This window comes from Leptopilina boulardi, unplaced genomic scaffold (genome assembly GCF_019393585.1).
Source record: "Leptopilina boulardi isolate dan_hultmark-lab unplaced genomic scaffold, ZJU_Lbou_2.1 LbouV2_41, whole genome shotgun sequence".
Classification (NCBI taxonomy): domain Eukaryota; kingdom Metazoa; phylum Arthropoda; class Insecta; order Hymenoptera; family Figitidae; genus Leptopilina; species Leptopilina boulardi.
In genome coordinates this window covers 1,627,562-1,641,838 of record NW_026137985.1, presented here as the reverse complement: position 1 = coordinate 1,641,838, position 14,277 = coordinate 1,627,562, and the positions used below count along the sequence as shown (strand labels likewise).

Here is a 14,277-nt window from a genome sequence, read left to right as displayed (position 1 = left end):
AATGAATTTTGTTCTCTTTCGGTTATGCTAAAGATTTCCGCCAATTTTCCTTGGTTTCCAGTATCGCAGCTGGCCCAACATGCGTATTCATAACTTTGATCAAAATTAGTTGGTTTGATATCAGGTATCAATGTCTGACCAAAAAATTAAGTACATATACAACTGAAACATATTGGCAATTATCTTAAATTTTTAGAATATTAATCGCATGTGTTTATTCAATGTTCTACATATACATAAATTGAAATATCAAATGCTCTTAGGCATCGAACACCTTAACCGAAGCACCGAAGCTTAATACGCCAATCACTATACAACTTTTCATGAGAGGCAATGAAGGGAATGTGATCCTTCGGTCTTTAACTATCTGAATGCATTGAGATAAAAATTTGTAGACAATTTAAAAATAGGATGAGAAAGTTTTTATTATTTTATAAAACTAATAGTCTTAACGTTTTTTACATTAATAATTATTTTTTTATTATTTAATTTTTTTAATATTCATTCTTTAAATTTAGTTTAAACCGATATTAATATATTATATATTATTATATGGGTAAGTCCACGTCAGAAATATCAGAATCTGCAAGTGGTTCTTCGATTTTAATGATACTTGGTAAAATTATAGCTTTATATAAGACCAATGTGTAAGTAAAAGGAATTTTTAAAATATCTAAAATTGTAGGAGTTATATCACTTTTAATTTTGATACTGCATTTTTTTCTTTCCTTTATATCTCGGTCAATTTTCAACCGATTTTGATGAATCAAAAACGATTTTTTTCAGAAAATTAAGTATTTTCAGAAAATTTTAAAATAAAAATAAAATTTTGTTATTTAAACAGAAAAAAGTAAAAAACAAAATTTCTTTTAGATTTTTTTTCAATTTCGACCTCTTTTTTTAATTTTTAATTATTTAATAATATTCTTTTTTATTTTATCTTTAATTTAAAAAAAAATTCATGCTGGAGACTTTTTTAGATCTCGTGATATCGTCCTTTAAATATTATAAGTCTTCATCAATTTGAAAACCGCAGGACTTGGTTCTATCATTACTTTCATTTGTTTGTTGAAATTTTTTATGGTTATGAATTTATTGTTTAGTTAACCTTTTGTAATATTGTATTATCTTATGTGTAATATTAATATTAAAGTTTTTATAAATTTTGTTTGCATTTAGGTGCACAGGTATATAAATATTACAAAAAATAAAAACTTTGCTTCAAATCTAGTAATAAAATATTGATTTGCTTGAATTTTCACTTGTTTTAGTCAAGTAATTTAAAAATAAAAACATTATTACGCGAAAGTTTCTAGTTTGTAACAATAATATTATAAAACAAATGAAAGTAGAAACACAAATCTGGATCCTAGTTTTCTTGAGATGTGGATATTTAAAGAACGATATCACGAGATCTAAAAAAGTCTCCAGGATGAATTTTTTTAAAATTAAAGATAAAATAAAAAGGAATATTATTAAAAAATTAAAAATTAAAATAAAGAGGTCGAAATTGAAAAAAAATCTAAAAGAAATTTTGTTTTTTACTTTTTTCTATTTAAATAACAAAATTTTATTTTTATTTTAAAATTTTCTGAAAATACGTGATTTTCTGAAAAAAATCTTTTTTGATTCATCAACATCGGTTGAAAATTGACCGAGATATAAAGGAAAGAAAAAAATGCAGTATCAAAATCAAAAGTGATATAACTCCTAAAATTTTAGATATTTTAAAAATTCCTTTTACTTACACATTGCTCTTATATAAAGCTATAATTTTCCAAGTATCATTAAAATCGAAGAACCACTTGCAGATTCTGATATTTCTGACGTGGACTTACCCATATTAGAACCTATTGATTCATCTTAATGTTAGGAATACAATTTTACTATATATTAATTTAAATTGTGTGGATAAAAATTTTTTTTAACGAAATATAGAAAAAAATCAATAACATGTTTTTTGATGTATTTCCAAAAATCGTTGTGTCCATTTTCAGATATCAATATAATTAATATATCACTAAATAATTGGGGCGATTTCACATTCCCAGGATTAGACTGTACACTTGAGAATTCTACCTTTTAAGTTGTACATTTTTTACTGTACAATAACATATATCAATGTTAGACTACACATTTAAAATTGAACACTCCTGTATTTTTCTCCTTTTCATTTGTTTAACTTTGTTAAATTGTCATCCACATAATTTTACACAGACTAAAATACATACAAAAAATTGAATAAATAATTTTCGAATCCTACACCATTAAATTAGTAAAAGTCAAATTGTACACAAGATAATATTAAAATTTAATAATTTTAAACTCTACACGAACAATTCTAAACATTTTTCTTAATATCATATTGTTAAGTTGTACATAAATCAATTCTACAAAAACGAGACTACATAAAAAAAATGAATAAAAAAATTGAACATTCTACACTGTTAAAGTATGTACCATCAAACTCTACATAAAAGAAAAATTAAAGTAATAATTTTAAATTCTACACGAATTAATTATACATTTTTATTTTTTTATTTTTCATTCAATTATACACTGTTTATTTCAATACAATGTAAATAGCGTACCATAATTTTAATACAAAATAATAAAACTTTATACGGTTAAAATGTACACCATTTACTTCCACACAGAGGTAAGGTAAGTGAATAAAAGAAATTACATAAAAAATTAGCAAACTGTACACTATTAAACTATATAATGTTAGATTCTCTTAACAACAATGACCTTAATACTGTCTGTTTTCAAATGTTTTATTGTTATCTATTGTTAATCGACAATGCGTACCTCGGCGTCAAATCTCCTGCTTGACATAACATTGAGCTAAACAGTTAAAAGGAACCTTATGTCCGAAAAAATTGATTGTTTATTGTTTAACCCCTTAAGTACCGATGGCAAAGATTTTGGCCGTTAAATCTTTGCCATGGCAGTTAAGGGATTAATAATTATGTTGGATAAAATTTGTTTCTATCAGATGCACTAAACAAAGAACCAATTTTTTCAGATATAAAGTCCCTTTTAATTGTCCAGTTCATATTACCTTAATTTTCGTGAAATAAGCTGGACTATAGCGATACCCAAAGGGCCACCTACACTACCGTCCGCGAGTATCAGGACGCCCCTTTTTTCATGAGTAAAAAAAAGCTTAAATCGTAGAAAAGAAAGAGGAAAAAAATTTTTATAATTTTTTTCCACATAGCTGATGAAATTATGAAAAGTATGACACCGAATCGAAGAGGTTTAGTTAAGTTTTATGTGAGATATATAAAAAAATGTCGATTTTGCATGCATTTCTAATCTTTTTAATTTATCGGAAAATAATTAACGTTTTTAAACTTTCTTGTACTCATTTTGATCGTTATTTAATGAAAAATTTAAATAACCTACTGGTACCTTGATATTAATTTTTCCAAAAAAAATTTCAAACCGCGAAAATGGCATCTAAAAAATTCGAAAAATTAAAAGGCACTTTTCCAACAAAGAAATAATTTTTAAAATTCAAATAAATGAATAATCAAGAAGTTTTTACTAATTTTAATGTATGTTTTAAATGTACATATTTTATACTGACATTTTGGACACTTTAATACTCACGATAATTTTTTGAAATTTTTTATTATAACTTTCACGGTATCAAAAATTTTTTTGGAAAAATAAATATCAAGGTAATAGTAAGTTATTTAAATTTTGCATTAAATAACGATGAAAATGAATTCAAGAACTTTGAAAAAAATTTCATTAGTTTCAGAGTAATTTAAAAATTAAAAAAAGCATGCAAAATCGACATTTTTTTATATATCTCACATAAAACTTAACGAAACATCTTTGATCAGGTGTCATTCAGTTCATAATTTCATCAGCTTTTACGGAAAAAATATGAAAAATTTTTGTTGTTTCCATTTTCGACGTTTTAAGCTTTCTTTTCCTCATGAAAAAAGAAGCGTCCTGATACTCACGGACGGTACTGTATCTATACGTAGTAACTACGCTCAACGAAGCTTAATTATGGTGATCGCAAGCAACGGTACCTCATAGCCGACGCTTTTTATTATTATTCAAATGTGGAGCGGTTAAAAGGTCATTTTAATGTATAGAATAAGTAAATTAACAAATTCAAATTAATCATAATTAATAATGACAAATCAAATAAATTTTATTGTATTTTACTCAATTTTTTGTATTTTACTTCTCGTAAAATTCTTTTAAATAAAATACTTTAAATAAGTATTTATTTATTATTAAAATAAAATACTTTTACCCCCCCCCACAGCCCCCAACTCTTAGAGCTTACAATTTTTTATCTAGTGAGCTGCAATTTTGCATTCTTATGTATTTTCACAAGCAGATTATTGACAAAATATAGCGAATGAGATTACAGTTGATTTTCAAATTGATTTCTGTGGAAAACTCACAATTTTTATCAATTTTGCCAAAAATATGTGTATCCCCGCCTGGCGCTCACGTTTTTCGCCACAGAGAACTGAAAATTTGCATACTTTTCTGTTTTTAGTTCAGATTTCCGAAAAAATATAGCAAACATGATTGGAGTTGATTTTCATAACACATTCATAGAAATACTCGAAATTTTTGTCAATTTTTCTAAAAATTCGTGTGCCCTACCTCTTGCTTTCGCATTTTTTGACCAAATAAGTTCAATACTTGTACGATACCTTCGGCTTCAGTGTGAATTCATCTCGCACTTGTCCCATTTTTTGTTATAGCCACCTAAATTCAACGGAAATGATTTTCTCTTGATCTTTAAATTAAAAAATGACAAAATTTAAGTACAAAATTTGAGATTTATTTTGGAATAACTTCGAATATTCAGGCCAATTATATAATGTTTGTTCTCTTGTCTAGTGTTTAACGCTATGTTAGGGAATGTAACGTAACCGGCGGTTGCGAAATCTGTTATACTATATAAAGATAAGTTTATGTTCATTTATTTTTTTATAAATTAAAATTTTTCAGTCAGTTTTTATTGGGCATTAAGCAATATGTTGTCAAATACATAACTACATAGCAAAGATTTTAAAAAAATTTAATAAGATTTTTCGGACTAATATTTTTAAAATAATTACCAATTTTTGACCGGATACAAGTTTTTAATTCTAAAATTCTCAAATCAGAATTTTGTTGAAATAAAGTTTCTCTGTTTAATTTTATCAAATAAAATTTTCATAATGTAACACTATACTTACTGTTTTCCATAATATTCTTATTCTTGAAAATTATTCCTAATATTTGTTTTCGTAGTTTTCGTAAGAAAATATATTGGAAAGAAATTTTTATTTACAAAATTGATCATAAATTTACTATTATGCGGCAAAAGTCTTAATTTTTTTACAAACAAGAGCATTTTTGTTACGTAGTTTAATTTTTTAAATATCTTTAATAGCTTCAGTTTTTAATCTTTTTACATCATTCCATTATAGCTGAATTAATTGATCAACAATTTGTTTAACTAAATTATTTTTAATAATCTTTAATTTTTGAATAAACGTATTATTGTCCACTCTAAATTAAAAATTAACAATTTTCGCTATTACAGTGAAACATATTGCTATTCTATAGTGAAACCTATCGCTGTTATAGGTAAAATATCTTTCTTTGTAGATAAATAAAAACTGGAATGCTTGAAATTATTTATTTAAAGAAAATAATTATTTATTTGAAGTTATAAACGAAACATTTTAATTTATAATTAAGACAAGAAGCGTTAAATGAACATTTTTGAAAATTATAAAAAAATCATCTTCAATAGAAAACATGGATAATATCCCGTATATCGGCCCTGCACACGGGGCAAACATCCGAATTAAATAGTGGTCGGCAAGTATTACAGATACACAAATGTGCACATGGTAAAATCAAAAAGGATGGACCCGCATCTATGCAGATGCAACATCTACCTTGCTCCATATTTCTTACTACTTCCAGAGCATCTGAAAATGTTGTCAATTTTAAAAATAATATTAATAAATATATCCCACGTGAAAAAGTTCCACGGAAAGTGCCCCTGGAGATTCCGGTAGAAATTCCTTACAGAAATATTCTATGGAAATTCCTTATAGAATTTCCGTAAAATTTTGTATTAACTTTTCCGTAAAAAACACAATATTTCAAAGTAATTAAATAAAAATTATTGTTTGTAATAAACAAATTCACTTTCATTTTGATGTTATGTCATGTTCGACGACATAAAAAAATCGCGCTAAATTAAAAACTCGTCAAATCAATTAAAATAGTTTTTAATTTGTATTATTTTATAAGAATTTAAATGACACAAATGTAGTGAAAAAATATTTTTTTTAATTTATTCATATCATTTGTAATTTATATTTTATTATAATAATTTAAATGATACAAATAAATTTTAAAATATAATTTTTACACTACATTTGTGGCATTTTAATTATTATAAAATAATGCAAATTTAAAAACTATTTTATTTAATTTGAAGAATTTTAAATTTGACGCCATTTTTTATATGGCTGGCCATCATGCTTGTCAATTCAAATCAGATTTTCAGACGATCCTAACCAAAAAGTTTTGTTGTCTTCCGGGCACTGTGTTTATGTTTATTACAAACAATAATTTTTATTTAATTATACTGAATTAAAAGTAAAGTATTTACTCGGAAATGCCAATTCTGGGGCTTCATAGGGTTGAACCCTATTTCGCCCTGCACGTCTTTGTGGACCTATTTCTCGATTAAGCATACGAGCATCCACTAGGTCCCTTGGTCGTCCTCTACCTCTCGGTCGTCCTCTACCTCTCGGTTGTCCTCTACCTCTCGGTCGTCCACGATTAGGAGGTAATGGATCATCATGTGCTACGGGTTCAACTGGTGCTGCTGGTTCAACTGATGCTGCCTGTTCATCTTCACGAACTGCTTGTCGATTCATTCTTGCCTCAAGTGCATCCAAATCTGTTAAGTTAAAATGGATTTTTTATTTAAATTTTACAAAAAATTTTCATTATATTTTAGTTAATAAATTTAAGTATTTTAAGACTTTGGAGCCGCTGACTATAATAAACGTATTGTATGGTATAAATATAATTTATTTTATTAACTATGTTCTATATGTTTTCTTTTCAGAAATTTAAATAAAAATGTACAATGAAATTACCTGCAACATTTTCGTTCCGTTGTAGGATGTTCGGATCCACCAATTCTGGATCATCATTTATTAACAACTGTTCATGTCGAACTACAGGTGAGAAAAAAAACAACTATTATTGTTTTTATTATTATTTAAAAAATTTTATAAATCACTGAGAAAAGTTAGTTTGATAAAAACTATCAATTAAGTGATCAAATAAATTTTTTCATTAGTAAATAAATATAATTTCTACTTTCTTTGATGTGAGGTCTGACTTATAATAATGTAAAATGGATTATTTGCGTATCTATTTCGATTTAAGTCAATGCAATTGCACTGATTCATCAGTGTTTTTCACTTATTGTAATATTTAATTAAATATACAATCAAATGACTCCATAATTAGTTAGTTTCTTATATCTTTTAAGGACTCTATTTAAAACTTTTATTAAAGTTTTAAAATTAAATTATTTATTAAATTTTAAAAAATGAAAAATATTTTGGTATTTTTCATAAAAACATACTCTGGAAAATTTGTTGTTCATACTCCTGTCTTCGTTTAAAGGTTATGGCCGATCTTAAAAATTCTTCAATTGTTATTCTGTCGACATATTAATAGATTATTTATTCAAACTCAGTAAAACATATTATATAAGTAATTAATATATCTATATTAAAAAATCAAACTTTTGTCTGTACATTGCTTAGAATTTGGAAATTTATGCAAAATTCAATTTATCTTCATATCACATTTTTCAAAGTAAATTAAAAGTACCATCCTAAGGTATTACATATATGTACCTTTCCAGTTGCAGACTGTCTTGCAATTGTTGAATGTGCAAGTCGTCAAGAAGTGCACGAGATCGCCTGCGTCGTCGAACATTCAAATTCCCATGAAGATGTTCATAATCTAAATCTTGTTTGCTTGAAAATTCCTTCAATTTATCTAAAAATATAAAATCATTTATTTTTTACGATATTACAATATTATAAATTGAATAATAAATAATATTCAGATGTTCAGAAACTTTTTAAAAAAATTCAAGGACCATTCAAGATTTTTAAAGTTCAAAATAAATTTTTTAATAGTTTCCCTTTAACTTAGTAATTTCCAACCTATTTATACTAATACTTTATACATTAATTTTTAGCAACATTAAAGATAGTAGTTTTCAATTAATTATGCAATATTTATTTGTTACTTATCAACAGTTTTTGAAAAGTATGGCTCCCAACCCTAAAAAATACTCTGATTCATTATAAAATGATAAACGTTACACAAAAGAAATGCTTGCAATATATATTTTACAAAGAACTATATATTTGCAGGTTTTCAAGAAGTAAATTACTAGATGTGTACAAAAAAATTGAAAAGTCAAGCTGAGACATTTTTTCAAGCCAAGCTGAGTTCAAGCTTAATTAATGTATCTAGTACTCGATATTTTCTAGTACTCAAAATATTCCAGTAATTAAATAAATTTTAGTTTTTGATTGATTTCTAAGATTTAAATTTTTCGATATTAAGGATATCCCTGGGGCGTCTTATGGATATCGACCGACTTCCTGTGGTTGATATCCATCGCTGACAGTCCGTGGATATCCCTAGTATAGGACGTCCCAGAGATATCCTCAATATTCCAGTGATATGAGGGCATAATTTCACAGTAAAATTTTCAACTATTTTTCCACGTCTATATGAATTATTAATATTTTATTTAAAATTTTTTAAAAATTCAATTATTTTGTAAAATTTTTCTGAAATTATTTACGAAATTCAATATTTTAAATATAATATTATAATATTTTAATTATTTATAAACACTGTAATTAAATTTCTTCTAAGATTAAATTATTTTAAAAAATTGAATAAACTTTTCTTAAAAATATATTCTTTTTATAAATTAAGAAATAAATTTTTTTCTAAATTTTTAAAATTTATAATATTAAATGTTTTTTAAATTAACTAACGTTTGAAATTTTTATAAGTCTTCCAAAATTTAATTATATCTAAAACTTAAAAAAGAACTATTTGTATATTTAATTATTTTCGGTTTTTTTAACGTTTTCAATTGTAGCTAGAATACTCTGATTATTCTTGCATTTTTAGAGTAAAAATATGAAAATGTTCTAAATTATTATTATATTTGAAATGAGATCTCTCATTTAATTGTTACCAAGCAGCATGAAACCATTTCGGGTTGATCCTGCAAATCGTTGCTTTAAATTCATATTCAATGCCTCAATGTCATCGTTTTTTCTAATTGAGCAATTATAGGCACAGATAATTCCAGCACGAGGCGACCATTGTTGCCTCACGTGAAGAAGAAATTCCAGCACCCTTGGATGTTCGTTAGCTACAATATCAGCAACTGCTTCAATGAGTGCAAGTCCTTCGGCGAAACTGTTTGCTGGAATCAATGCAAGGCTCATGGACATCCACAAAATGTCCCGTGGAACTTCAATTAATTCCAGGCGTATCCATTTTCTGAGAATTAATTGAATGTACTGGAACCAGCTTCCTCTTTGAACAATACCCGGGATTAATTCATTCAGAGCAGATGGTGCCCCTGCTTCATAACCTCCAAGTACAGTGATTTGATTATTCAACATTTGTGGAGCTAGCTCCAAAATTCTACGCCATACAGCAATGTAAAGAGCTCTGGATTTGGAGTTAGAAAATACATAAACTGCTGGAAGTACCTACAGAAGCAATAAATAAATTAAATGTATGTAGAAATATCAACAAATTAATTCAATATTTTTTTTATTTATAATAATCTATTATTTCGATTTCGATATTATTTTATTTTACTTTTATTATTTTTATTTATTATGAAAATTATGTTTGATCTTACTATATTTCTATATAACACGTGTACACTGTAAAAGTGAGTGATCCTCGGATTTGAAACAGAAATCTACAACAGATGTTATTTTATATTATTTCACTATAATAATTTAATATTATAATGAAGTGCTTAATGGTTTTAATCTCAATCTCTGTTATTCCTAACTTTTTAATATATAAAAATTTTTAATTTAGAAAATCAATTTTTATTTTGCTGAAAATATTAAAATCTATAAAAAAGAAAAAAAATAAGCTCATAAATTCTTCAAGAATTTCATAGTAATTTTTTGAATATTTAATTATAACACAAATAATGTTTGTATAAAAGTAAGCTAAACTATTTTATTTTAATATAATTTAAATTTAATTATATTTAACTTTATTTTGATGACAAATTTTTTGCAAAAGAGCGATAAGTACTATATTCTAAAAAATAATTATTATTTTTACAATACACATGCAAACATTCCTACGAAATTACTCCTAGAAATTTCAAAATTTTCAATAGGAATTCTAATTTAAAATTCTTATTGCAATTATGATTTAAAATTCTAATAAGAATTATGATAACTTTTTTTATGCTTTTATATTTAATATAATAATAATTTTTCAAATTAAAATTTCCAATCTGAATTTTTAATCGAAATTCCTACTATAGAAATTAAGGATCAATTTTCTAAGATTATTTACATGTTAGAAATATGTCAAATTTCAATCTTTCTCTTTGTCAATTTTGAATTAAAATTTATTATGTATTTAGATACTATATTTACTTCAAAAGCACTGTCCATCGAAAATGTAGTTCCATTTTGAATAGCTGTCAGCATTGTATCGGATGCAAAAATTAATGCTGTTGAGCCATCTGTTCCAAAAACAGTTCCTCTAAATAATCCTTCAACAGATTCTAAATTTAAGTTCACGATTCTTTCTCCAAAAGTTTCGATGTCTTCTGGTACTGGTCCACGATGTAATGTCATTTGCTGAAACATCATCACCCGGACTGACTCAAAGCTAATTTGACGTGTGACTTCATCAGGAAAGCTAACCATATTATGAATTAATTTTTTAAATTAATTTATTTTAATTTTATGATATTGATTGAAATTAAAGAAAATATGTATTAATAATAAAATATTATTATTTATTATTAATTTATTTTTCATAACAATATAATAATTATATTATCAAATAAAAAAATTAATTTAAAAAAACTTACAAAAAATATTTGGTTCATATAATTTAAACAGCAATATTAATATCAATTTATTTATTTATTTATTTACCGTGCACATGCTTCATTGAAAACTCGTCTCAGGTCATTTGAACTTCTGGCATTCGCTGCTGTCTGTTTCAAAATAATTCTCAATCGTGCCAAATGAAACGCAAAAAAATTTGCCTCATGTAAATTATGAGCTTGACGAATCTCGAGATTCGCAGTAATTAAATTTTTTCGAATAAATCCTAAGCAATTTCTTCGAATGCAGCGATATTCCTGGTACTGTAGATTATGGGCACGATTGTGCCTATAATAAAAAAAGCCTTGATTGTAAAATTTCCAAGATCCATTTCTTTCTCCTTCAATGCGCATTATACTATTAACATCCTGTAGAGCTAATATTTCTTCAACCTCCATTCTGCAAATAATTTCAATTATGCATTTCTTGAAAAGATTACAAATAATTAAATATATTAATTTATGATAATTTAAAATTAATAATAATACGAAATTTTTTCATTTACTTTGCAATATTTATAAGTCAATGAGGTTTAATAGTCAAATTTACGACTAACTTTTCGAAAGAAAATCCAATTATTTTTTTAACAAATAGCTGAAAATTATTTTAGTGTTTAAACATTACTTTCTCAGTTTCGAAGTCAAATTGACATTTGTCTAATCTCTAGATATTTTGTTTATATAAACAATTGAAAATCACTAATTGATTTTTAAAAATTTGTTATTTCTTCATTTGAAAATTGAAGGTTTGTTTTTTATTCTTCAAATGCTGTATTGAGAAATTGTTTTTATTTTACAAATTATTAATTAAATAAATAATTGATATTTCTTATCACACATGAATTATCGAGAAATAAAAGAAAATCATTGTGTATTATTTGTTTAAATAATTTTTTTTCAAAAGTTGGACCAGAAAATTGACGAATAACCAAACGAATTTTTACATGTATTAAAGTAAACGAACAAAAAATTTCAATATTAAAAAGTTTAAATTATTTTTGAAATAACATATTTTAATTATTTAAACTTATCTAAAAAATGTTGAAATTAAACTTTTTTCCAGAATGGAGGCTGGAATTGCATTGCGAGAAGAAGAAAACAATATAACTCCTATAAGAGGAGTAAAAAATGATTCATTTAAATTCTACAATCAAGGTTTCTTTTATTATAAAGACACTTGCCCCCAAATGTATCCGTTTCAATATTATCGATGTATCCTGAAACGAACACGAAAGTGTACAGGATTAATTAGGCAAAACCTAATTACCGGAAATATAGATATTCGTAATGCTCACAATGCACATGCGGCCGATATTTTTGCATTTTCTTTGGCAGAATTAAAGCTTAGCTTGAAGATTCAAGCTTTGAATGCCAGAGGTACAAAATCTTTAAGACGAATATTTGATGAAACATGCATGAGGTATAAATAAATTATATTAATTATATTAATACTTTGATATATATATGTTATAATAATTTTCTAACTGCTACATAAATTTGAATCTTGATGTGAATAGTTTTCCTGATGCAGTCACATGTTGTATTAATTACGAATCAATGAGATTAATAATGTACAGGCAAATGATACTAAACCGTGGTCCAGTACCAGAAGACCTTCGAAGTTTCGGTGAAAGACTTGTTAATTTAAATTTGGAGTCTACTCAAGGGATATTCAAAGGAACTGTGGTTGGAACTGATGGTTCAGTCGCGTTAGTGTTCGCTACTGATAAGATGGTAAGGGCGTTTCAAGGTGCAACATCATTTTCAGTGGATGGAACCTTTGAAGTAAGTTTTCTCAATGAAAATTTTTATGCAGCTACGAGATGAGCTAAATTGGTAAAATTAAGCTATTTGATTTTCAATTGACATATTCGTTTTTAAATTCTCGAAAGCATAATAATAATAATTAATGTTAAACAAATACAATAAATAAAAATAATAAAAAGGTTAATATTTTACACAATATAAAGACAGATTTTATTCATTTGGATTCAAATTATTATTCACAGCATGCATGAATGTTTATAGCAATTCAATCAGAATAATAAAATTCTTTAAATATTATTATATTGCAGATTTCCCCATTAAGACCCAGAATTTCACAACTTTTTACAGTGCACATGCGTCATGCCGACGTAGTAAGATTTAAAATCAATTTTCTAATAAATAAAAATATTTTTTCCAGATATCATATTAGCTTGCGACAACCTTGCAGCAAACTTTTGCTGTAAGCTGTCAATGAAAGTTTTCTTGAAAGGTTTTCACTTGCTGATGTGTTTGGGTTAAATATCCATATTCTGATATTGAATATTTTCTTGTATTTATAGATATTTCCAGTATTTTGGGTTTTAACTACCTCAAAAACTACGGCTATGTATATTGCAATATGGCGAAAAATTTTGGAATTAGCTCCACAAATTTTAGAACATCAAATATCAGTACTTCTTGATTTTGAAGCAGCCATTCAATCCGCTATACGTGAATTATTTCCGAATGCCATTCTGAGAGGATGCTGGTTCCACTTCATGCAAGCGCTTCTGAGAAGATGGATGAGCCTGCTTTTAGCTCGAGCTCCACGGCACATTTTGTGGATGGCAATGAGCCTCGCATTGCTTCCAGCGGAAAGTTTTGCAGCAGGTCTTGAAGCAATTCAAGCAGCTGCCATTCTCATAGCCATCGAATATCCAAGGATACTTGAATTTGTGGCATACTTGAGACACCAATGGCTACCTAGAGCTTACATCGTCAGTGCGTACAGATGTCCAGTAAGAACGAACAATGAGGTGGAAGCTTTTAATAGACAGCTTGTAGAAAGATTTGGAGGATCGAAACGAAATGCTTTTACGTTCCTTGGTAAGTATGAAAATATAAAAATATGGATTTACACTATATCTAGACTTACATAATATGAAATAATCTCATTTCCTGATTAATATAATTGCATTCATTACTATTTATTCAAATCAAATAAACTGTACTTTAAAACAATAAGAAAAATCTTTATTTTAAAACATAGGCACTACTTGACCGAGTTAAAATATAATTGAGGGGCTTGTTAATAAAGA

At 26.4% G+C, this 14,277-nt stretch overlaps 1 protein-coding gene across 1 annotated transcript; it reads right to left on the bottom strand.

The window, feature by feature from the left end:
- Positions 1–5,781: 5,781 nt before the first annotated feature.
- Positions 5,782–11,611, bottom strand: LOC127289474 (uncharacterized). The gene is made up of 10 exons (XM_051317429.1): positions 11,375–11,611; positions 11,262–11,323; positions 10,752–11,019; positions 9,986–10,048; positions 9,305–9,830; positions 7,932–8,076; positions 7,655–7,731; positions 7,158–7,238; positions 6,662–6,955; positions 5,782–5,969 (listed from the first exon to the last, which is right to left on the bottom strand). Exons 1-10 carry the CDS (start codon positions 11,609–11,611, stop codon positions 5,782–5,784), a joined length of 1,941 nt encoding a protein of 646 aa, XP_051173386.1.
- Between the last annotated feature and the right edge of the window lie 2,666 nt (positions 11,612–14,277).

Coding starts and splice junctions, on each gene's coding strand:
- LOC127289474 (XM_051317429.1), bottom strand. CDS start 11,611: ATGGAGGTTGAAGAAATATTAGCTCTACAGGATGTTAATAGTATAATG. Junction 11,324..11,374: donor AAGCTCATAATTTACATGAG/GCAAATTTTTTT, acceptor ATTTTGAAACAG/ACAGCAGCGAATGCCAGAAG. Junction 6,956..7,157: donor ACGGAACGAAAATGTTGCAG/GTAATTTCATTG, acceptor TTAACTTAACAG/ATTTGGATGCACTTGAGGCA.